Genomic DNA, 24022 nt, shown 5'->3' with positions numbered 1-24022 from the left:
AAGACATAAACAGTGAGACACTGTTCTGTAAGAAGTGGTGGAAAAGAAAATAAGGAAAAACAGTGCCGGACTCTACTGCATTTAGAGTGAGCAGCCATTTAAGAATGAAAAGAAGAAACCAAGAAGAGCGTGTGTCTCTGAAGTCAAGTGTGGGCAGACGGTAAATGTTGCCGAAGTGACCAAACTCCACAAACACTATCAAACTGAATGCCAGGAACAATGCAGATGATGATGTTGATCAACATTGGCTGTAATTAAAAAGAAAGGAAATCAAACCTAAATAGAAATTATTCAGTTTGGATTTTTATATATCATTGTTTCCCAATGAGTGCGGTCCCCTCGCAGTAAGAAGGTCCTGGGTTCGAGCCCCCGGGTAGTCCAACCTTGGGGGTCGTCCCAGGTCGTCCTCTGTGTGGAGTTTGCATGTTCTCCCCGTGTCTTCATGGGTTTCCCACGGGGGCTCCGGTTTCCTCCCACAGTCAAAAGACATGTAGGTCAGGTAACTCGTCCATACTAAATTGTCCCTAGGTGTGTGTGTGTGTGTGTGTGTGTGTGTGTGTGTGTGTGAGCCCTGTGATGGCCTGGCGGCCTGTCCAGGGCGTCTCCCCGCCTGCCGCCAAGTGACTGCAGGGATAGGCTTCAGCATCCCTGTGACCCTGAGAGCAGGATAGGGGGTTTGGATAATGGATGGATGGATGGATGTTCCACAATAAATATTCTGAGGGTGGAAATTTGGACCCTATACTGCAATGTAGCACCTCATTGAAACCCCGGACAGATCCAGTTAAAATGAGATTGCTTGTTAAAGCATTTTTAGGGGAGCATAATGCAGCTTCCACACAAGTTTTTGAAGGGTGGAGCTGACTGAAGATTTAATTCTAGCGCTGCGTAACTTCCTGTACACAGAGCTGACTACAGACGTGAAACTGGTGTTGCATTACTGTGCATCAGATCAGTGTAGGTGGCTTTGGGCTTGACAGATTACAGACTGAAGTCAGCACTGTTATTAACTTGCTTATGGTAGACAGAGCTGACTGTAGGATCTTACGGAGCAGCACATCCAAAACACCACCCATGCAGCAGGAGGACGCTACAGTCGAGCAGCTGAGCACAGAGAACATGATGAAAATTGGTTTCAGGCTGCACTTTAGGGGGGCACCAAGTGGTATTTCTCTTATCTATGAATATCATTAAGCAAAACCAGCAATATGACATGATCCATTTAGTGTAATTGTCCTGAAGGAAGTAGGACAGGAAATAGCCCCGGCAGTAGTTTTTTTGCTGTGTTTCTTAGAAAGGGAGGCTTATAGGCGTCCGGGTAGCGTAGCGGTCTGTTCCATTCCCTACCAACATGCGGATCGCTGATTACCTCCGGCTTGGTCGGGCGTCCCTACAGACACAATTGGCCGTCTCTGTGGGTGGGAAGCCATCTGGCTGACCAGAGGAGGCACTAGTGCAGCGACCAGGACACATACCCACATCAGGCTTCCCACCCGCAGACACGGCCGGAGGTAACACAGGGATTCGAACCGGTGATCCCCGTGTCGGTAGGCAACAGAATCGGCCGCCACGCTACCCGGACACCCATTTTATTCTGTTCTTGTTTTTTTCTTTTGCTCAAGCATGAAAATTCGAGGATAGAACAAGTATACTTTTGCTAGTTGTGTGTGAGTGTGTGTGTCTGTGTGTGTGTGTGTGTGTGTGTGTGTCTCTCTCTCTCCCTGTGGAGAAGAAAGGCAGCATAAAAAGCATTCCTGTCACTTCTGAGACTCTTAGAGGTGCTTTTACCTGCATCACAGTTTACGTGTTTTGTGTGTGTGTGTGTGTGTGTGTGTGTGTGTGTGTGTGTGTGTGTGTGTGTGTGTGTGTGTGTTGTCCCGCTGGTCTCTCCAGGGTGTCAGACAGGGAGACAGCATTGGAAGCAGCCCTGAGGCTCCTTCAGCAGTTCTACCTGGACTTAGAGAAGTTCCTCAACTGGCTGTCAGAGGCCGAGACCACCTGTAATGTCTTAATTGACGCCACCAACAAGGAGAGGCTGCAGGAGCAGCCAGAGGCAGCCAGGAACCTGCTCACACAGTGGAAGGTAGGGTGACAAGCACACCTGCAAAAACTAAAGTACACACACAACCAAATCCCTGACCCCCCCCGCACACACACACACACACACAATTTTCATGCTGGTTGATGGTCTGCTAAACTTTATTCTTACATTTCACATTGTAACAATATTATCTGATATTCTGGCTTCACTGAAGCAGAATATGACAAGTCATATCAGTAGGGGTTGCTGAAGGGCTGTTATTGAAACGACCTAAACGACTCCTGCCCCTACCCTCCAACCACCCATGCCCACCCCCCAAAAAAAACAAGCAGAACAAAAGACAACAGGATTCATACCCCCATTGAGGGCCTTTGCAAATGGCAGATGACAGAAACCTTGGCCACGACCTTTCTATTCACGTGTTTGTCTTGGTTTTCTTGATTTGTCGTTAATTTACATTAGGAAAAATAGAGGTGAGGATTCAAGTCGAATTCCACATTGCACCTTTGCACATTTCCCCTCATGATTTGACCCACGTCATTTAAAACATGTAAATTCCCCTGTCATATGGGGGTCCGTTAGGCACCAGACCCTTTCCAGGTCCCGAGTCAGAGACTGAGAAACATTCCCTTATGCTACTGTCCCGGCTGGTATGGCAGGAATGCTAACCCGTCAGCATCGCCAGATGTCATTGGTCGGCCGTCCCGGAGCAGACAAAGACGGAAACCCCCACTGCATTGTGGGTGTTGAAGGGAAGGCTCTGTTCTAGAGGGAACATATTTGACCCTCACTGCTCACCCTGCACCCACGCGCGTTTTCGACTGGACATGCACGCCGACGATGTGCACGTATAGACGCACAAATCCTTTACACACATGCTCTTACAGTGTACATGCAACCACGCACGTGTGTTGAGAGACGCGTGCCAACGCGAAAACACGCACAGTCATTCAGCATAACACAGGTGCAACCTCAGAAACACCGTCTACATTTTGAAAATACCCACACACACACACACACACACACACACACACACACACACACACACACACACTCTGGTAACTATCCCTTTCTGTTAAACTTGGAATCTCGTGCATTTGCATGTGCACACACACTGCGCTCTCTCCCTCAATATGGAGGTTCTCTGTGCCATGTGCGTACTTGAGATAGTCTTCTGTGTCTAATTACAATGGCGGAGGACAACATACTGTAGCATGCACAGAGAGCACACACTCCCGGGGTAATATACGGCACACAGATAAGGTTTAATTGGAAAATGAGCACAGTCATCGGTTTATGCACCCTTTCAAGTTCTCTCTGTCTCCCTCCTCTCTCTCTCTTTCTCTCGCTCTCGCTCTCCCCTTCTCCCTCTCTGGTCTTTCTTTATTCTTTGATTCTCTGTCTTTAACTCCCTCCCCTCTCCGCCTAACTCGCTCTTTTCCTCTGTTTACGCTGCTATCTCTCATTCTGCTAAACTCTTTCTCCCTCTGCCCAGCTCTCCCTCCCTCTCGCCTCCTCGCTAAATTTCAAACTCCGTCAAATCCACACACACACACACACACACACACACATTGGTACCCGCAGTGTTCGTACACAGGCAGACACACGGAGGAGATGGGCTGGTGGGACCTGAGGGAGCGGAGTATGACGTTTCTTCATCTTGACATCTAGTGGGGGACTCCTGACCGCTCTCCATCATGCTGCGCCGGAAGATTTATCACGTTCAGGTCGGGAAGAAAACTCAAATATATTTGCTGTTCTTTATCCGAGGGTTTCGTTTTCTGAACCAGATACCCCCACCACCGCTACCCCTCCCGTCGGGGAAAATGTGACAGCTGCCTTTTTTTTCTTGCAAATTGTTCCAGGGGGATAAAAGTCAAACTATGTCGGGGCGTATAACCAACGTCATTAGCCAACTTGAGTTTGCTTAAAGAAGGCTGAGGTACCCCTGCTTTGAAACACTAACACTACCTTTAAAATGGAAAATAATGAACACGGGGCGTTTTACTTCACCCCAAATTAATGTTGTGTGTTTAGGAATGACACGCTGCAGTTTATTTATTAAGAACTGGAGGGATAATGTGTCATTTTGAGTTTCGGGCGGTTATGTAAATTTTAATCCGGTACTTGGAGCAATATGGAGAAAAGGTCGTCACATTTGTCTTCTATTTAGCTTTGGTTAACGTTTCTCATCAAACCGGGGGTCTTGTAGTTAGCTGAGCCTCAACAGCTTCATTAAGGAGTAATTGCCTTGCTAATGGGGGATCTTACATAAACTGCAGGGCAAACACAGCAACTTTCTGCAATAATGTGATGATTATTTGACGAAGTAAAATCAAATAAAATGTAAGATGTTCATGAAGCCTTTAATCCAAAGTGCCTTGATGCGACGTGCCGTGAACAGGACTGGGATTGATAATGTTTTCGGTTTTAGAAGTCTTGGGGATGCGGCACGGTGGTGCAGTGGTTAGCGCGGTCGCCTCGCAGCAAGAAGGTCGTGGGTTCAGACCCCGGGGTAGTCCGACCTTGGGGGTCGTCCCAGGTCATCCTCTGTGTGGAGTTTGCATGTTCTCCCTGTGTCTGCGTGGGTTTCCTCCCACAATCCAAAGACATGTAGGTCAGGTGAATTGGCCATACTAAATTGTCCCTAGGTGTGAGTGTGTGTGTGTGTGTGTGTGTGTGTGTGTGTGTGTGTGTGTGTGTGTGTGTGTGTGTGTGTGTGTGTGTGTGTGTGTTGGCCCTGTGATGGACTGGCGGCCTGTCCAGGGTGTCTCTCCGCCTGCCGTCCAATGACTGCTGGGATAGGCTCCGGCATCCCGCGACCCTGAGAGCAGGATAAGCGGTTCGGAAAATGGATGGATGGATGGATTGAAAGACATTTTTAGATTCGTAAGCTCAGTTTTGAGGTAAAAAAACAATCACAAACATTACAATTAGGAAAGAAAAAAACCTGCAGTTTCTCAAACTGGCTCATTTTGTCTCTGTTAAACCCTGTCAGACTAGCGGCAGAAATCATTTTCGTTAAGCATTATAGCTGCTTCAAAGATTTCGTTTAAACTCAAGGTTTCCTGATTTTTTATTTATTTATTTATTTATTTTAATTGCCTTACTTTGTTTCTCAGTAGCCAGTTTCATTCAGGACATTAAAGAAAAATAGCTGGAGAAATAAAGACCTTGGAGTACGCGGCGGCTGTGACAGCAGCGGTTATTTTGACAGCTTTGGTGTCGTCCTGACTTTTCAGGATCACGTCAGGTCCCTGCAGCAAGTGATTCAGCTTCAAGTTCAGTGAGACAGATGATTGCCCTTAAATCTTAATGAAACGGAGTGAAGTGCAAGGCAAGGGGGAGGGAAGGCTGTAGACTTTTGTTGAGATGGTTTTTACTGGCGGTTTTTAGAGGTTTTGGCAGCACAGTGGTGCAGTGGTTAGTGCAGTCGCCGCACAGCAAGAAGGTCCTAGGTTTAAACCCTGGGGTTGTCCAGCCTTGGGGGTCATCCCGGAGCATCCTCTGTGTGGAGTTTGCATGTTCTCCCCGTGTCTGCGTGGGTTTCCTCACACAGTCCAAAGACATGTAGGTCAGGTGAATCGGCCATACTAAATTGTCCCTAGGTGTGAATGTGTCGGCCCTGTGTTGATCTGGCGGCCTGTCCAGGGTGTCTCCCCGCCTGCTGCCAGATGACTGCTGGGATAGGCTCCAGCATGCCGCGACTCCGATCAGGATAAGCAGCTTGGATGAATGGATGGATGGGTGGAAGTATAAGAACACCTTACCTTAAAACACCATTTCTGATTGGACATACAGCCACCGTAGGGGCTGTCACTCAGTTTTGGCCATCTTCAGTCTTTTTTGTTAACAGTAACTTTAAGGTATGTATCAAAGAATCACTTTGCATCCAATTTCTTAAAGAATTGCAATAAAATATTGATTGCTCCCATTCATTTATTCATTTATGTGCAAAACAGTATTTATAAAACTGCAGCTGCAGATTTGGGAAGCTAGTTTTAGAGGCATTACAGGGGAACCACATGTCATAATTGTTATTTGCAGTTGCCACTGCCTTCATTCCATTTCTGACATGCACGTCTTTGTAAATCTTTTCTTTGGTGTCAAATTTTTTGGTGTATATGAATATTTCTTTGATTCATTTATGGACGTATATGAATATTTCTTTGATTGTAAATTCATCTTGCACGTTCTTGGGTGATTTGCTCCAGAAACCATCTTTATACAAGATTAAGGCTGTCACGATAAGTGAACTTAAAGTCACCTTATACTGCGCATGTGTAAAATGAAAGAGATTAATGAACAAACACTCGAGATCAGAGTGACGCGGCAGCACCCTGGGACGTTGGCTGTGGGTTCAGACCCCTGCCACCGGACCCACGTTCTCCCTGTCGGCCTGTGATCATGTATCTTTATGCATGCTCAATAATCCAGGTAAGGAAATCACAGAAAGTCGAATCAGTTCATGTGGACTCTCGATAAACGTTGCATCCAGAGGGACTGATTCAACTTCCTGTGTCTTTCTAGAAACTTCTCTCATGTGTCTCTGTATCACTGTCAGCCTTCCTGCTGTCTCAAAACAGAAAAACCCAAAATGCTAAGGACGGGGGATCGCCCACGCTCCTTTTTACAAGCTTTTCATCCAAGCGTAGTGGAAAATCAAAGGCATATTTGACCTAGAAAACAGAGATGCATGCTCAAAATTGTAGAGGGACCAACAGGAGGTGCTAACCTCACGCTGTCCTCCTTACATCTCTCTGTTTCAAACCAAAGAGACCTGGAAAGTGTTTCTTTTGAGGCTGACAAACCACTGCGAAGTCACTGACATGACTGTCGTCTTACATATGGTCGGTTGCCGACCATTTTCCTCTCGAGTGTCGGTGCTGCAGCTTAAGTAAACCACCATCTCCCATTCTGATCCCATTACCGAGCATCCCATTGATGGAGTAGTGAATTCTGGGAAGATGGCTGCTCCTACAGAGGAGGTGTTGTGTGTACACCAGGCATACCGGTTGTAACTGATGTTCCCATTTCTGTTCTTTTCTGTCTGTATGTCTGTCTGTGTGTGTGTGTGTGTGTGTGTGTGTGTGTGTGTGTGTGTGTGTGTGTGTGTGTGTGTGTGTGTGTGTGTGTGTTATCCAGGATCTTCAGGCTGAGATTGACAGCCACACTGATCTATATCACTCCCTGGATGAGAATGGTCAAAGGATCTTGGCTTCCCTGGGGGACTCCGAGGACGCAGCGCTGCTCGGCCGGCGTCTGGACAACATGGGCCAACGCTGGAACGACCTGCGCAACAAGACTATCAGCATGAGGTCAGTGGAATCCAGCTGATCCAAATAAAATCTAAAAGGTACCCAGAAGAGCAGAGCGGAATAGAACAGACGAGTCAGCAGTTTTTGGTGGTGATTATTGGAAGTGGGATTTTATACCGTCTTTTCTGAAAATTTGCAGAAAAATGTAAGAATATTATCATATATTAATATGTTGAGTAATGATTCCAGGTAAAGAGGGACAATCTGCAATAAAATCCGTCTGTCTTTTGTCAAATGTCTTCTTTTAACGGCTGGTAGAATTGTGAAAATGTATTAAAATTAGCGTTTCTTTTTTAAAAGAAACAACGATTTGGTGCTAAAAGGGCAAGAATTAATGAGCAGGAGATTTAACAAAAGCATGATGGCCAGATGATCACTCCAGTTGTAAAAACACATGATAAAAACAGAGGGTCTCATTTAAAAAAACAAAAGAATATCCTGTGAACTGGGCATTAGAGGAGGGGACGGTGCAGTAGCAGAGCAGACATACGGACTGACCACTACAGACGAGTTGCATTATTTTCAGTGAAATAGATTCAAATGAGTCCATCCATGTCCATCCATGAGCTCGTCTGTCCATTCGTATGTGTGTGTGTGTGTGTGTGTGTGCGTGCATGCGTATATAGGGCCCACCTGGATTCAGAGATGGCCCCGTGGAAGAGGCTCCATATGTCCCTTCAGGAGCTACTGAATTGGCTCAGGGTCAAAGGTCAACAGCTGGAGAAGGAGCCACCCGTAGGGGGTGATGTCCCCGCCGTGCAGACACAGCTGGACACACACAGGGTAGGAAATACACAAAGCTTACTCGAACCCTTCCAACGGGTTGTGGGTTGACCCGCACATCACTAACACACACACACACACTAATACACGCATACAAACATAATGTAGGACACACAGAAACCCACACACTATTTTTGCCAGTTCAGAATGGTCAAAATTCTCCCACTTACATTTATGTCATGGTTGGTTGTCAAGCTAAACCATGAACAAAACTCTTCATTAACACATTTTTAGTGCTTAGCTTTGTCCACTGCTGTACACAGTTAATGGAACCCCTAACCCGACTTAGCGTGCATAATGCTTTTTTTTTTTACCCCCCCCCCCCTTTTCTCCTCAATTGTATCTGGCCAATCATCCCACTCTTCTGAGCCGTCCCAGTCGCTGCTCCACCCCCTCTGCTGATCCGGGGAGAGCTGCAGACTACCACATGCCTCCTCCGAGACATGTAGAGTCGCCAGCCGCTTCTTTTCACCTGACAGTGAGGAGTTTCACCAGGGGGACGTAGCACATGGGAGGATCACGCTATTCCCCCCAGTTCCCCTTCCCCCTGAACAGGCGCCCTGACCGACCAGAGGAGGCGCTATTGCAGCGACCAGGACACATACCCACATCCGGGTTCCCACCTACAGACACGGCCAATTGTCTCTGTAGGGGATGCCTGACCAAGCTGGAGGTAACATGGGGATTCAAACCGGCGATCCCTGTGTTGATAGGCAAGGGAATAGACCGCTACGCTAGTGATGAGTGTCCTAACCCTGGTACAGTCAGTGCAGTGCTTTATCAGCCAAGAAGGGAACAGAGCCTCTGGCCAGAGCAGTTGTTGTGCCATATTCCACCCACTAAGCCACATAGGAACACATGCAGCCTTTCGTCCGTCTGCAGCCTGTTCAAAACACCATCAAAAGACCGTTCTGTTACTGACCGCTGTCTCCTTTTGTGTTATGGAAATCATTATGTGCACTGGATTTTTCACATCGTACCAGAAATGTGCTCACTTCAAAGACTGGGAAGATAGAACAAGTACAAGTTGTGTAGAACAAAGTGTGTGTGTGTGTGTGTGTGTGCTTGTGCGTGTGTGCTTGTGCGTGTGTGCTTGTGCGTGTGTGCGTGTCTCACAGGGTTTCAGGAGGGAGCTTAGAGCGAAGGAGCCAGTGGTGAGCAGGGCATTGGACGATGTCAGAGTCTTTCTGTCTGAACTACCCAGAGACACACCATCGCCTGAGCAAAGAGGTAACACGCACACACACACACACGTGCTTGTACACACACGTGCACATATGCACAAATTTGAACGTACACAACTACACACAGGCAAACACACGCAAATCTTCCAAAACAAGCGGCAGATTAATTTCTGCAAATGTAGACGGTGCTGTATGTTTGCTGCCTCTTCTGGAAAGGCTGAAATGTGCTTTGTATAGGCCTTCTTTGGAACACTGGCAGTTTTCTTTGATGTCTTTCATGCTGGGTGGATTACAAGGCTGAACCAATTAAAAACCTTTGTCAGGCTGGAAGCACTTCCATAGCAAAGGTTTCACAGGTTACACTGTTATTGTGTGAGCCAAAATACATCCACGTTACACACTTAAAAAGACCAATTTTTTCATTTCTGTTTGTGTGTGTGTGTGTGTGTGTGTTTAACATGTGTTTTTTTTAGCAATATGTTGTCCTAGAAACACATATGTCAAGTCGAACACTTTTGTCGCCCCAAGACACGGTTACATCTCATAGGGTTTTCCATTCACACACTGAAAGCCGTTAATACAGCAAATGACAATGGAAGACACCTATCCTTAGACCCTCGATCCATATGAGGAAAAATATATATTTATATATTTTGAGGAAAAAAAGGCCCTAGGAATAGAATCAGACAACAGATCCTTCCTCTGCGACAGAGCCACATGAAGTGGGTGCCAAGTGGGCAAAACAGACAATGACAATTGGCATCCACAGTCTGTCACATACTAACTTTTGGACCTTACAGCTATGTTGCATATATAAACTTGTTTTTAACTGTGTTCTGTAAGGTGTCCTTGAGTGCTCTGAAAGGCGCCCACAAATAAAATGTATTTTAGAGAGAGAGAGAGAGAGAGAGAGAGAGAGAGAGAGAGAGAGAGAGAGAGAGAGAGAGCAAGCGAACGAGCCAGAAGGAGTTACGTCGTGTCTTTGTGGATTTAGAGAAAGCATATGACAGGGTGCTGAGAGAGGAAGTGTGGTATTGTACGAGGAAGTGGGGAGTTGCAGAGAAGTATGTAGGAGTGGTGCAGGATATGTATGAGGGCAGTGTGACAGTGGTGAGGTGTGTGGTTAGAATGACAGATGGGTTCAAGGTGGAGGTGGGATTACATCAACGATCGGCTCTGAGCCCTTCCTTGTTTACAATGGTGATGGACAGGTTGACGGACGAGATCAGGCAGGAGTCTCCGTGGACGATGATGTTTGCCGATGACATTGTGATCTGTAGCGAGAGTAGGGTGCAGGTTGAGGAGAGCCTGGAGAGGTGGAGGTATGCACTGGAGAGAAGAGGAATGAAAGTCAGTAGGAGCAAGATGGAATACCTATGCATGAATGAGAGGGAGGACAGTGGAATGGTGAGGATGCAAGGAGTGGAGGTAACGAAGGCATATGAGTTTAAATACTTGGTGTCAACTGTCCAAAGTAACAGGGAGTGCAGAAGAGAGGTGAAGAAGAAGATGCAGGTAGGGTGGAGTGGGTGTAGAAGAGTTTCAGGAGATTTGCGACAGAAGGGTACGAGCAAGAGTTAAAAGGGAAGGTTTACAGGATGGTTGTGAGACCAGCTATGTTATATGGATTGGAGACAGTGGCACTGATGAAAAGACAGGAGGCGGAGCTGGAGGTGGCAGAGATGAAGATGATAAGATTATCATTGGGAGTGACGAAGAAGGACAGGATTAGGAACGATTATATTAGAGGGACAGCTCAGGTTGGATGGTTTGGAGACAAAGCAAGAGAGGCAAGACTGAGATGGTTTGGACGTGTGTGGAGGAGAGATGCTGGGTATATTGGGAGAAGGATGCTGCATATGGAGCTGCCAGGGAAGAGGAAAAGAGGAAGTCCAAAGAGGAGGTTTATGGATGTGGTGAGGGAGGACATGCCGGTGGCTGGTGTGACAGAGGAAGATGCAGGGGACAGGAAGAAATGGAAACACATGATCCGCTGTGACAACCCCAAAATAGCATGCCTATGACATATGTAATTCATTTTTATGTTAAACTTGCATGACAACTTGTCATGCAAAACAGCATCAATATCAGATTATGAAAAGGAACTTCAGTAAAGCAGAAGTGTATTTTAATAGTTAATTCAACTCAGGTGTTGACTTTATCACTCATTTATAGTTATGGATTATGGTGTGTTTTCAGCACTAGGCTTTCCAGTCGTGCAGTCATCTGTCATTAAGGAGTGATTTTGTCAATGATCTGAGCTTCTGGTTGCAAAAAAGTCACAGCCAGCCTCTGTTGAAAGTCAAACTGTCACAGTAAATCACAGTAATGAAGGACACACAACTGCGAACACTCATAATCACTCATAAGCAAAACATGCTGACTCACCTTGACGGCTGAAATGAGCGGTAGAACGCCCTAAAGTATAAAAAAAAGCTCTCATCCTGTCCGCCATCCCATCCAGACATCAGCCCAGAGGAGCGTGCCCAACACGTGGGGCGTGTCCTGCGCAAGGAAGCGGATGACGTCACATCGGGGTGGGAGCGGCTCAACGCCGACTCGGCTGATTGGCAGAAAAAGCTGGAACTGGCTCTGGATAGATTGATGGAGCTCCAGGAGGCGGAGGACCTGCTTGACGGACAGCTGAGGCAGGCGGAGATGGTAAAGGAGGCGTGGGAGCCTGTGGGAGACCTGCTGATTGATTCGCTGCCCGAACATATCGACCGAGTCAAGGTGAGACAAGTATAGTTAGAGTCATATAGAAGAAATGAAGTGTTGGCAGTGACAGAAGACCCTCGGTCTACATCATTCTCTATGAATATGGTGCATACAAATAGCCATGGAAGTACCCCCTGATGGAAGCCTTGGTAGAAATCCAGCAACCTTCATAGATGCTGCATTTGTACAACAATGATAGCCATTTTACACCATAACCTATTCTTTATTAGCGGTGTGTCAGGGTAGTCTTCAGTAGGATTCCTTACACAGGAAGTCATTGTGCAGTTACCACTGTGTTCTGTCATACTGCAACTACCATTCAGTGAGTAACTGTCAGTTGTTGAAGTAACAAGCAGTCAAGCAGTAGAGCTAACATGTCAAATAAAAAATGGGACCTTTGAAACAGATGCATTGGTTGGTAAAATAGCTGTGAAGGCCACTGATGCATAGCACGAGTTTTGGAGAAACATCTAAACAGTACTGAGTCTGCACTATGATAAGCCAGATGACAGTTTATTTGCCCCAATTTATTTGGTGTGTATCGGTGTTGCAGGAGTTTCAGGAAGAGATTGAACCGATCCAAGAGGATGTTACTCACATGAATCAACTGGCGTCCACGTTTGGCCCACCTGACATACAGCTGTCTCCTAGCAATCTGGAGCACATCGAAGACCTCAACACGCGCTGGAGGCTGCTGCAGGTATGTACGCAGAGTTCCCGGGTTTTGAGCAGTGTCGATAAAGCCTTAAAGTAACACACACAAACACGCATGCAAACTTATCACACCATTAAATGCAATGTCCATTCCAAATGGAGAGAAATGCCGAGGGAATGGTTTTCAAATGGGTTTGCATGTTCTCCTCGTGTCTGCGTGGGTTTCCTCCCACAGTCCAAAGACATGTAGGTCAGGTGAATCGGCCGTACTAAATTGTCCCTAGGTGTGAATGTGTGTGTCGGCCTGGCTGCCTGTCCAGGGTGTCTCCCCGCCCGTCGCCCAGTGACTGCTGGGATAGGCTCCAGCATCCCCGTGACCCTGAGAGCAGGATAGGCGGTTTGGATAATGGATGGATAGATAATGTATAAGTTGGGGTGGAGGCTGAAGTTGCAGCAATCAACTCTCCGTGTCCAACCAAGATTTACCTCCGGACCCTCTGGGTTGGCATGGTGAGTGGGTGCCACTTTGCGACTGGTGAAAGAATGGTTATTGCCAGTAGACGCAGTAGAGGCCATCTCGGGAGCAGCGGCAGTAAACAGACATCCCCTCTGATGTCATTCTGACTGCTTTTGTTTTTGACCTCCCCTTATCACGTATGGCCAGTAATACCTACATCACATAAACTGAAACCACTCCAAGTGCTAAGCTAAGCTTGAAGAGCAATCTGAGGTACCACAATTGCATTCGAATGGTTTCATAAGTGCATGTGTGCTATTCGTAAATTGTCATCACTTGACGCTGACGTGACATGAGAAGGTTCTCAGCGGCATGTTCCCTGTTGGGAAAGGCTTTATACTGCTTTCCACTATGTGTGTGCAAAATGTTGTCATGATTTCTTTCACCATACACTGATGATAGAGAAGCTGAAGTATTTTATTACAAGTTTGTGGTATGCTAAAGATGGTTTATAAGGCCTCGTGAGCAAAACTTTTGATATAATTTCAGTGAGTTTTGTCAGGTTAGCGTTTGCTTAGTCATGGAAGAAGTCTCTCAAGTTGCATCGTCTTTTTTGTAAGATCAGAAAAGTGTTGCATTTGTAAGTGAGTGTGTTGTGAGTGCACATGGTGATGACATTTTCTTTGACCTTGTTACTCACCCTAACCAGTAGAGGGAGGTGTGTGTGCATTTGTGTATTTGTGTACATGCGCTGCTACTACAAAGAAAGTCTCACACACACACACACACACACACACACACACGAAGTATTGAGATATAGATCAGAGGGGCGGCTGGGTGTGCGTCCATCAGTCTCAAAAGACATTGTGGCAGCCATGTTAAACGTTAGACAGGAATTGTTACCTGGGGTGACAGAATGAGCCAATCAGTTGCCAGCGGGAACTACGTCGTGCCAAGTCTTCTTGGTCGGAGATGGACGCCATTGTGAAACCATGGTGACAGGACCATACGGCTGTCTCTCTGAAGCTAGCACCTGACCAGATGCTTGCACACACAAGTGTTAAGTGTGTGTGTGTGTGTGTGTGTGTGTGTGTGTGTGTGTGTTTCAAATTTGGTAAATTATGTTTCGTCAAATATAGAGTTTAGGTGGATGAAAGGAGATAGATAGATAGATAGATAGATAGATAGATAGATAGATAGATAGATAGATAGATAGATAGATAGATAGATAGATAGATAGATAGATAGATAGATAGATAGATAGATAGATAGATAGATAGATAGATAGATAGATAGATAGATAGATAGAATGTTTCTGCTGGAAACTTATAGTATTTTTATCCTTCGTCCTTTAATAATATAAAGTTCTAAAAACTTTTTTTTTTAGGAATTGTATTCTAATATCAGTCTATTATAGTCAGATAACATAATTATCCACTGTCGTCACTATAGGGAATATAATGAGTGAATGTAATCCCATTTTTAACTTAAAAATATGTGGTGTGATGTGTCTTGGGGCCATAAAATAAAATTACAACAGGATTGTATGGTTATGAATGCATAATAAGTTAGTTATGATGTAGTAAAAACAATATTGGATGATAGTCATTGTTTTTGAGTGTTTTGGACTAAGGGTTCAAAATTGACCCGTGAACACATGGGACAGAAACAGCTTTCAAACACAGCACAAGGCTTAAGGTCTTGAATCATTTCCACAAAAGAGCAAGATTTTGTGTCGGCACCGAGATAAGCGCTGTGAGACATCCCCTTTAAAGAAGAGGATTTAGTGTTTGAGGCTATTTGACTGATTCAGCGGAAGCATCATTTTAATACAGGGTTGTCAGTAAACCTCACTTTTTCTATGCAGTGCAGTCAAATATGCATGGGTGATGTGTGTGGTGCTACTTTTGCACTATACATGTGTGTTGTATTGTGTGTGTGTGTGTGTGTGTGTGTGAGCGTATCTGTGTGCAGAGGGAAACATGACTGAGTGTATACCAGCAGTGCCTAAACGGTTAGGGCACCTCTCGAGGTGCAAAGTGTTCTCTTGCACCAGAAAGGTCAAATCTGATTGGTCTACACGGGGACATAATGCACCTTGGGTAATTACAGCAAATATCTCTCTGGAAACCCACTCCTCTCGTTTCTACGACTCTAATCAGGTTACCGTGGATACTGGGAAAAACAACTCGGGCAGAAACGGAGTGGGTGAGGTGGATTCAAAGGTAATTTCAGCATTTGGCTTCATGTCACACTGGAGCCAAAACTGATAAAAAGAGTGATAAATGTTCCGTCATCTTCCTCACATCTTGTTCATCCTCCTCTCTACATCTCATACCACAGGCCACATACACGCTCCCTCTCTCTCCATTGCCATCAATATTTAAAACTCTTAACCTGCCTGTCCGTCGGGGGATCTTTCGACGCGATCTCACACACACATTTACGAAAAGACACACACAGTGTCTGTAGAAAAATGTCCCTTGTAAGTAAATTCTCCTCTCTATTGTGGAGGGAAGACCAGACAGCTGATTAGCCAGTCTGCTCGCTCATGCTAGATAATAACTTCTTCATCACAGTCAGGCCAAAGAGCTCCGTCGAGGGTCATTGAGACATCGGGGACTTTGAACCTGAAATTATTCACTTTTTACTTCCTGGAATTGATATATGTTGCTAATTAAGGTTTGTCAAAACTCTGCATGCTGGTTGGAGCTGTATCGGTTGCCTGGGAACATAAGGTCAATGAACAATCTGTCCAGAGACAATATAGCTACACCAGGGTCTCGCAGGGTTACGCTAACAGGCTAGAATAGATAGATAGATAGATAGCTAGATAGATAGATGGATGGATGGATGGATGGATGGATGGCTAGATAGATAGTGTAGTGAGTAAGATATTATAGTAATATTTGGCAACTAAATTCTTTTTGAAGTTTAAAAATTCTATAAAACTCAACATTCCCAGCTATGTTGGTGTGGTTGACACTTTGTTGCATGTTGGTAGTTTATAATAAAGTAGGAGATACAATTGTGCCAAAGAGCCATCAAGTGACATTAACGAATATACATAAGTAGCTGTTACCATTACAAGAAATGTGCATATAAGAAATGCATAAAAACAGGTGAAATATATCAATATAAGAAACGTAAATTATTGAATGGCCAAATATCATTGTCGACATAATTGATATCACATTCAACAAACAGCATCAAACACATAAGGTGGACCTTTAAATTTGGCATACTGACAACATAAAGAGGAGTTTTGGAGTGGAGCATCTGAGGAAAGGATAATTAAATAAAAACATGCAGTTTGATGTGGGCTTTTATCAAAAGCAGCTTATGCATACGTTTTCAGCTTAAGTGGCCAGCGTCGGAAATGCGTTCCTGACCTCGACAGTGTTGATGCCATGCTGCAGCTTGATTTGAACCTCTAACCCTCACGATGCTGGGACCATACTTCACCAGCTGAGCTAGTCGGGTCCAGAATGACGAGAGCTAACCGCAGCAGAGTGAAAAAGTTCCACACAGCGAAACTGTTAAAGATGGGATGTCAAAAACCTTGTTCACATTACAATTCAGACAAAGCTGAAGTCCTTATTATTGGCTATGAATACATTTCCCGCCAGCTTCAGCCTGCCCATTCCTCCAATCTGAAATATTAAGCGTGTTTCCAAGAACTTGGGAGCCATATTTGGCTTGAAGCTTTTAACTTTTGTACAAGGAATCAAAAACCTTGTTCAGTCTTTTTTTGGCTGGTCCGCAACAGTGGGGCCAGCCCCACACATGCAGTTGTCCGTGAGTGAGCGCCCGAGTGGGTGATGGAGTTTCACCATTGGTCGGAAGGCCGAGTTGGAGTTTCCCCGTTGACCACGTGAACAGTTTTCTATTATGTTATCAGCTGTTCATGGAACTGATGTCAAAACAGCCGCCGCCCCCCCCTCCATTGAATTTGGCCAATTACCCCACTCTTCCGAGCTGTCTCAGTCGCTGCTCCGCCCCCTCTGCTGATCCGGAGATGTTGCAGACTACCACGTGCCTCCTCTGATACATGTGGAGTCGCCAGCCGCTTCTTTTCACCTGACAGTGAGGAGTTTCGCCAGGGGAACGTAGCACGTGGGAGGATCAAGCTATTCCCCCCAGTTCCCCCTGCCCCTGAACAGGCGCCCCGACTGACCAGAGGAGGCGCTAGTGCGGCGACCAGGAGACATACCCACATCCGGCTTCCAACCCGCAGACATGGCCAGTTGTGTCTGTAGGGACGCCCGACCAAACCGGCGGTAACACAGGGATTCGATTCGGTGAGTCTCGTGTTGGTAGGCAGTGGAATAGACTGCCACGCCACCCGGAAACCCCAAAACAGCTGCTTTTTAAACGTCGTGCAAAAACAGCCATTTACTAAATGTAGTCGCGGGCCAGCCATGTAATAGGTTTTAACCTAGTCTTGTATTTTCCATCTCTGTAATATCTGCAACAAAGAGACGCCCTTTATACTTGACGGCTTCTGTTTCTGGTTTGACTTTCCTTAAATAAAAAAAAGTTAGGACAGTGCCGAAATTTGTCGGTAAGTATTTTTGCCAAAGCTAAAGGTGAGATCATATGTTCCACTATTTAACATCTCTACATTGGCCGTTTGTCATCGACTTGATTTCAAATATCTACTGACGACTCGCACATCGTCACATGGCCTGTCCCCTCATTATCTCTGAACTCTTGACACCGTCCAGGCCAAAGACTGAAAGGGAACTTTCACAGATGGTTTTGTGTGTGCAGTCAGTACTAATGAGTAATGCAGTTGACTGACGCAGTGAAGTCCTCACTGTGTACTATATCGACGAAGGACACAGCTTTATGATCCTCTACGCTAGTGCAGTGGGATGTCATTTCCACCATCGGAAGTGTGGCTCAGCCGAGAAAACGAGGATGTGTTTTTCTGAACAGCGTGTTTAGAGTAGATTAAAGTATTAGAAACCCTGCTGGGATGTTGTTTTTCTGGCCAGCGACTGACATCGCTACACGTCACTTGGGGGCCGGAAGATGACTCGGTTTCGCGGCTGCTCCAGAGATGCAGGAACGATCTGGAAAAACTGCAGGTGTTTTTCACACGCTGTCCCTGTCGCAGACAGACGGGGACAGCAAAAATACCAACCCCCCCCCCCAAAAAAAAACAAAAACAAAACAAACAAACGTGGTTGAACCTAAGTTTTAGCTGTTACTGTTCTTCTATAGGGTGACACAGTGGCGCAGTGGTTGCCTCACAGCAAGAAGGTCCTGGGTTTGAGCCCCGGGGTAGTCCAACCTTGGGGGTCGCCCTCTGTGTGGAGTTTGCATGTTCTCCCCGTGTCTATGTGGATTTCCTGCGGGTGCTCCGGTTTCCCCCCACAGTCCAAAGACGTGTAGGTCAGGTGAATCGGCCGTACTGAATTGTCCCTAGGTTTGAATGTGTGGGCCCTGTGATGGACTGACGGCCTGTCCAGGGTGTCTCCCTGCCTGCCTACCGCCCTATGACTGCTTGGATGGGCTCCAGCATCCCCGCAACTTTGTGTAGGATAAGCGGTTTGGATAATGGATGGATGGAACGGATGATCTTCTACGAAGGTCCTCTTAGCTTGGTCTTCAACATCTCTTTATTAATCACGACAAGTTTACGTCTCCCTCAAACTCCCAGTTGTCTGTCTACCCTCCTCTCCATCAGGGTGTTGTGATGAAGATGGAAAATACCATGCAGCACACTATTCTTCTCCCGGAAGGAGTCGACTGTAATCCTTAAATTGGACAACTCAACTTCTAAAGCACTCATGATCTGAATATTCGTGGATGGGTTTTTTTCTTTACTATGCCAACAGCGGAAGGGTATCAAAGAGGACGTGTGTTTGCACAGAAATTTGAAAGATTGCGGTTTTTAAGTCTCGTGTAGCGAATTCAGGGGCAGCTGGGAATCCGTCCCAGCCGGGAATCAAATCCGGATAGCCCGGACCACAGGAAACTGCCCTTACCAGTCAACTAAAGGGTCCGACCCATTCGCCAAGGGCTCGCGAGTCTACACATCTGTGGTCATTACCCTGCCCCCCCTCCTTCGGGAAGCGTGTCCCCGCGCTTCAGCATAGCAGCTCCCTCACGCCTCTGGGTGCACCCGCTTCTGATGGCCTCACGGTCTCACCATCCCACTTCTGACACCGATGTAGCGAATTCAGGGGCAGCTGGGAATCCGTCGCAGCCGGGAATTGAACCCGGGTATCCCGGGTTCAATTGTGCTAACCAGTCAACTAAGTTGACTGGTTAGCACAGTCGCCCGTGGTCCGGGATACCCGGGTTCGACATTTTCAGTGCCTCCTAAGACTCACTTTCATCATAAGGCCTGACGGGAGTTTCCCACTTTCTTTTTTATTAATCTCACCCCGGTTGTCTCGACTTTCTTTCATTTACTTAAGTTGTCTTCCCTGATGGCCCGGACTTGTTGAATTTACCATTTCCTTTCCTTTGCTGACCTGTCCCAGTTGTCTTGTTTTGTTTGAGCGATCATATTATCGTAACTTTATTTTCTGTAACATAAATAAGGTTATATTTCTCATACTGGTTATTAGGAGACGGGGGACGAGTGTGAGCTCCGCTGAGGTGTCCCCTCCGCAGCTCCGCCACCGCATGGTGATCTACTCTATGACTAATCCATCTAATCTATTGTTGATTTGGCACATTTCTACCGATTCGCTGCCTGGCCTGATGACTGAGTCATTCTTGAAAGAGTCTCTTAGGAGACAAGACGCTCGAATTCATCCACTACTAATTTAGTTATCTCTTTCACGCCTCTCTCCTTCTATCACTCTCTCCCCATCTCTCCTTCTGTTACAGTCTCTGCTGTTCCGTCTCTGTCCCTTCGTCTTGTTATCTTTGTATATATATTGCTCTCCCCTTTTCTAGTTTTTCCGACGTAATACATTTCTGACATAGTACATCATGTGCCATCCTTTATACAGCTCATGCACATGCACCTAGAAGTGTGCGTGTACACACACACATCATCCCAGTGTATTCTCACCATCAAATAATCAGATTGCATACAATGCTTGTTTTCTTTCTCTGCCCCTGCCTCCCATTTTCACCTCTTTCTCCGCAGACTATTTTCTTTCTTTCATCCCCCACCGTCTCACCTGATCTCCTGATACATCTCTCTCTCTCTCTTCTTGCTCGCTCTCTCTCTCTCGCTTCCTCTCTCTCTCTCTCTCTCTGTTTCTTAACCCTCTCTCTTGCTCGCTGGCTCTCTCTCTCTTTCTCTCTCTCTCTCTGTTTCTTAACTCTCTCCTCTTTTCCATTTCTCCCTTGTCATAAACAGTGGCTTGCAGGAATGTTTGGACCCTTCCTATGATGTCCCGCTTGGTAAAACCCCAGCAGCACGTCTTTGGGTTTATTTATTGAAGCATCCACTGACTTTTTATGAAAGGGTCTTTGGTCTTCATTCTTCGGCCGTTGTTTAAAACGTACCGCCTGACCGAGGAACCTCACAAAATGTGGTGTTTTGCTCCTGAAGGCTGCGAGTATCGACCGCTGTGACTGCGCAGCATCTAAGGCCATGCGTGTAACTGGGTGCTATGCTGAGGGAGTTTTGTGCAGCAAAATGAAATGGCACTTGCCAGAGTAATAGGACCCAGGCGCTCATGCGGTTCACATTTTAGTTTTTGCTTCCTCTACTGTATCTTACCTTTGCAAACCTTACTGTTGATCATCGGGTCTTGAATAAGATGTCGAGTTACATGTGAAACTTTTTTTACCTTATGTTGTGGTTTCACAACCTGGGACATCAGCCTGGGACATCGTAGGATGTGACTGAACACTTGCTGCAAACCTCTGTGTCTCTGCTGATAGGCCTTTTTCTCCGTTAAATGCATCTCTTTCCATTCCTGCCAGATTTCCATCAAAGACCATCTGAAGCAACTGACAGACGCTCACAGGGATTTTGGTCTTCTGCACAGTGAGTCTGTCGCTCACACACACACACACACACACACACACACACACACACACACACACACACACACACACACACACAATACTGTGTGAGGACAGCTCACAGGATACTCAAGAGGTGTTAAGTGGTTGGCTGTGTGTCACAGAGCGCAACACACAGGCTTTGAGTGTGTGTACGTCAGTTTGTAGGTGTGTGAGTGTGAGACAGAAAAAAACACACACTTGTGTTTGTGTATGTGTGGGTGTGTGTGTGTAAACCACAGGGAATAAGGTTATGTCACAAATAAACGCAACTCATTACTATCAACAAACCACTCAGTGACTCTCAGCAACTGATGACAGTGTGTGTGTGTGTGTGTGTGTGTGTGTGTGTGTGTGTGTGTGTGTGTGTGTGTGTGTTTGTGTGCGTGCGTGCGTGCCTGTATCAGTGCAGAAGGCCACAGGAACCACTGGTCTGCTCAGTGGCCTCATGCTTGCATATCCGTCTGTTTGTCCAATATGTTTGGTTTTTTTTTTAATATCGCTGAACTCCAATTCGACCTCTGACCCCAATAGTTGACCGAGCTTGATCACCAAAATCACAGGGTGATAAGTCAATCTAAAACTGACCATTGAATTGATCTTGAATTCCAATAAACGGTATCAGCAGACGCAGCCTTGGTGACATGCAGCGTATCGTCTACAAGGATGTCCGCTCATCTGGACTCATATCTGCATTGTTGCTTATCCCGGGAATAGTGTGAGCTGCTCCCGTTTCTGGATACTCCTTCTTAGACACTTTTGCTGCGTGCTATTATAAACAAGCTAATCAAATGGGCATCCGGGTAGCGTAGCGGACTATTCCGTTGCCTACCGACACAGGGATCACCGGTTCGAATCCCCGTGTTACCTCCGGCTTGGCCAGGCCGGGACGCTCGGAAGAGTGGGGTAATTGGCTAGGTACAATTGGGGAGGAAAAAAAGGGGGGGGGGTTAATCAAGTACTCAGTAGAAGCCTATATTTTCTAACCTGAAGTGTACAGTAACTGTCATTGCAGTTATTTTACACACATCATTTGATGGTCAGCATGTGAGTCAGTAGTAGGTTATTACTGCCTTTAGTTAGCTTTACCTCTTTGCCTAACCCTTGTCCCTCTGCCTACACAGGATCTGTAGAGAGTCCGTTTGAGCAAGGCATCTCTCCTAACAATGTGCCCTACTACATCAAGTAAGTACTCCTTACAAGCCCTGAACTGGGTGGCCTTTTGGCTTCCCTTTCCACACCATCACCATGAGGTCGATTTTGTCCAAGTGGGCTGAAAATTTTCAGCCGCCCACTCGCAGGCTGGGGATATATCCATTTCTGATGGCAACACTATTCTGTGAGTTGAGAGCACTAACAAAAAGAGCACCATGTGTTTTGCATCGCTGACAAAACTCTCTTCCCTGAGCAAAACTCATTTGATAAAATAGTTTAAATGTGTTTTCAAAGCTCCCGAGAGTGCTTGCATTAACTTGTCAACAAGTCGAATGACCTGAAAAGTGAAGACTATTTCACTTTGGTGAGACATCTTCACATTTTAGCTGGGGCGAAGCCCCAGTCAACCTCCAGTATTCGCTGCCCTTGGGATTGACTGTCACCACCTGCATTCATGATTTTTGCCTGAGCTCTTACTACAGGAAGCTGCAAAACAGCGAAACTCGCTTCTTTTAAAAAAGGACCTGGACTAAAATGAAATACCCGAGTCTACCTTATCACACTTATAGCTGTGTTGGAGCTCTGATGTCAGATAAGAAACTTGTCAGATAAGTTTCTACCAACAAAATGAGTTAAGTGGTCGTGACAATTGGTCCCCAAAGCAACCAATATTAGTGGTTAAGTGTTTGCAAACTTATTTTAAAGTTTGTATGTTAAACATTAAAAGACTCCTCCAGGTACTCTGTCAAGGTTTTTGAAACTGACGATGGCTCTGTTGCTTTAACCCTCCCCATGTCAGTTAACTGCATTGTTCAGCACTAACTTGGACTATTGGACTGACAGATTGGTGTTGCTTATCTAATACAAGCACTCATTCATTCATTGATCCTTCATAAGAGCAGCCGTTAATGTTATCTTATTCATGTATACCTTAATTTACCCATTTCCTACAGTCTTATCCAACATCCATCAACTTATCATCCATCCATCCATCAGTTCTGCCCCCGAATATCATCCTAAAACCGCTGACCAATCCTCAAGCGGTTAGTTGGCGGTTGGGTGATATCAAGTGACCCTTTCATTTCAATGTGACACGAGCCTGGCAAAGAGAAATTACCCAATAAACCTCGAGGTGAAATTTGAAATGATCAGCACGATAATAAGGATCGCTGCTGAATACAACTCAGACCATCATTCTCAGCCGTGATGCCGACAGGCTTCTACAGTATTTCAGAGCAATCTATCGTGTGGTCTACTCAAAGCTATTCACACGGCGTAATGGAGATACGTGCAAGCTTGGCCGATGCTATGGCACTTGACGTGGCTAACGAGCATGACCACCACGTCTCATCTCATTTACCAAACGCACCCTCATCCGAGACGGTTTGTTTTGTTTTTTCCAGCCCCGGTTCTGGTCAGAAAACTCCTATGACGGCTGGGATTGTCAGTCAGCCTGGAAGCACTTACCCGACAGATACCATTCACCCCTTCTCTTTATGTTAACCATGTTCTCAATCAGGTCCTCGGTGACGCTAGTCCTGCTGGTTTTCTGTTGTGCCAGAACAGTTTCTTAGATTTACCTGTTGTTTCAGTCACCCCCGCCCTCCAAACTGGTAAGTTTTAGACCTGGGATAACAGGTGAAAATGATTGACTACCTGACAGATTAGAAAACCAACAGGATCAGGGGTCCCCAACAACGGAGGAGAGAACCGCCGCCTTAACTTCTTC

The 24022-nt window shown here is 46.0% G+C and overlaps 1 protein-coding gene across 1 annotated transcript in view; it reads left to right on the top strand.

Moving 5' to 3' along the window:
- Window positions 1–24022, top strand: part of LOC130131754 (dystrophin-like) — a 184191-nt gene that overhangs the window by 111110 nt on the left and 49059 nt on the right. The window contains 9 exon segments of the mRNA XM_056301551.1: window positions 1894–2083; window positions 7187–7359; window positions 7986–8142; window positions 9261–9372; window positions 11791–12059; window positions 12598–12744; window positions 15318–15380; window positions 21058–21121; window positions 22263–22323. Coding sequence (XP_056157526.1) covers window positions 1894–2083; window positions 7187–7359; window positions 7986–8142; window positions 9261–9372; window positions 11791–12059; window positions 12598–12744; window positions 15318–15380; window positions 21058–21121; window positions 22263–22323 — 1236 coding nt within the window.

The sequence above is a fragment of the Lampris incognitus genome, chromosome 21 (assembly GCF_029633865.1).
Source record: "Lampris incognitus isolate fLamInc1 chromosome 21, fLamInc1.hap2, whole genome shotgun sequence".
Classification (NCBI taxonomy): Eukaryota; Metazoa; Chordata; class Actinopteri; order Lampriformes; family Lampridae; genus Lampris; species Lampris incognitus.
The sequence above is the reverse complement of the archived record's forward strand: the minus strand, read 5'-3'. Positions and strand labels throughout refer to the sequence as shown.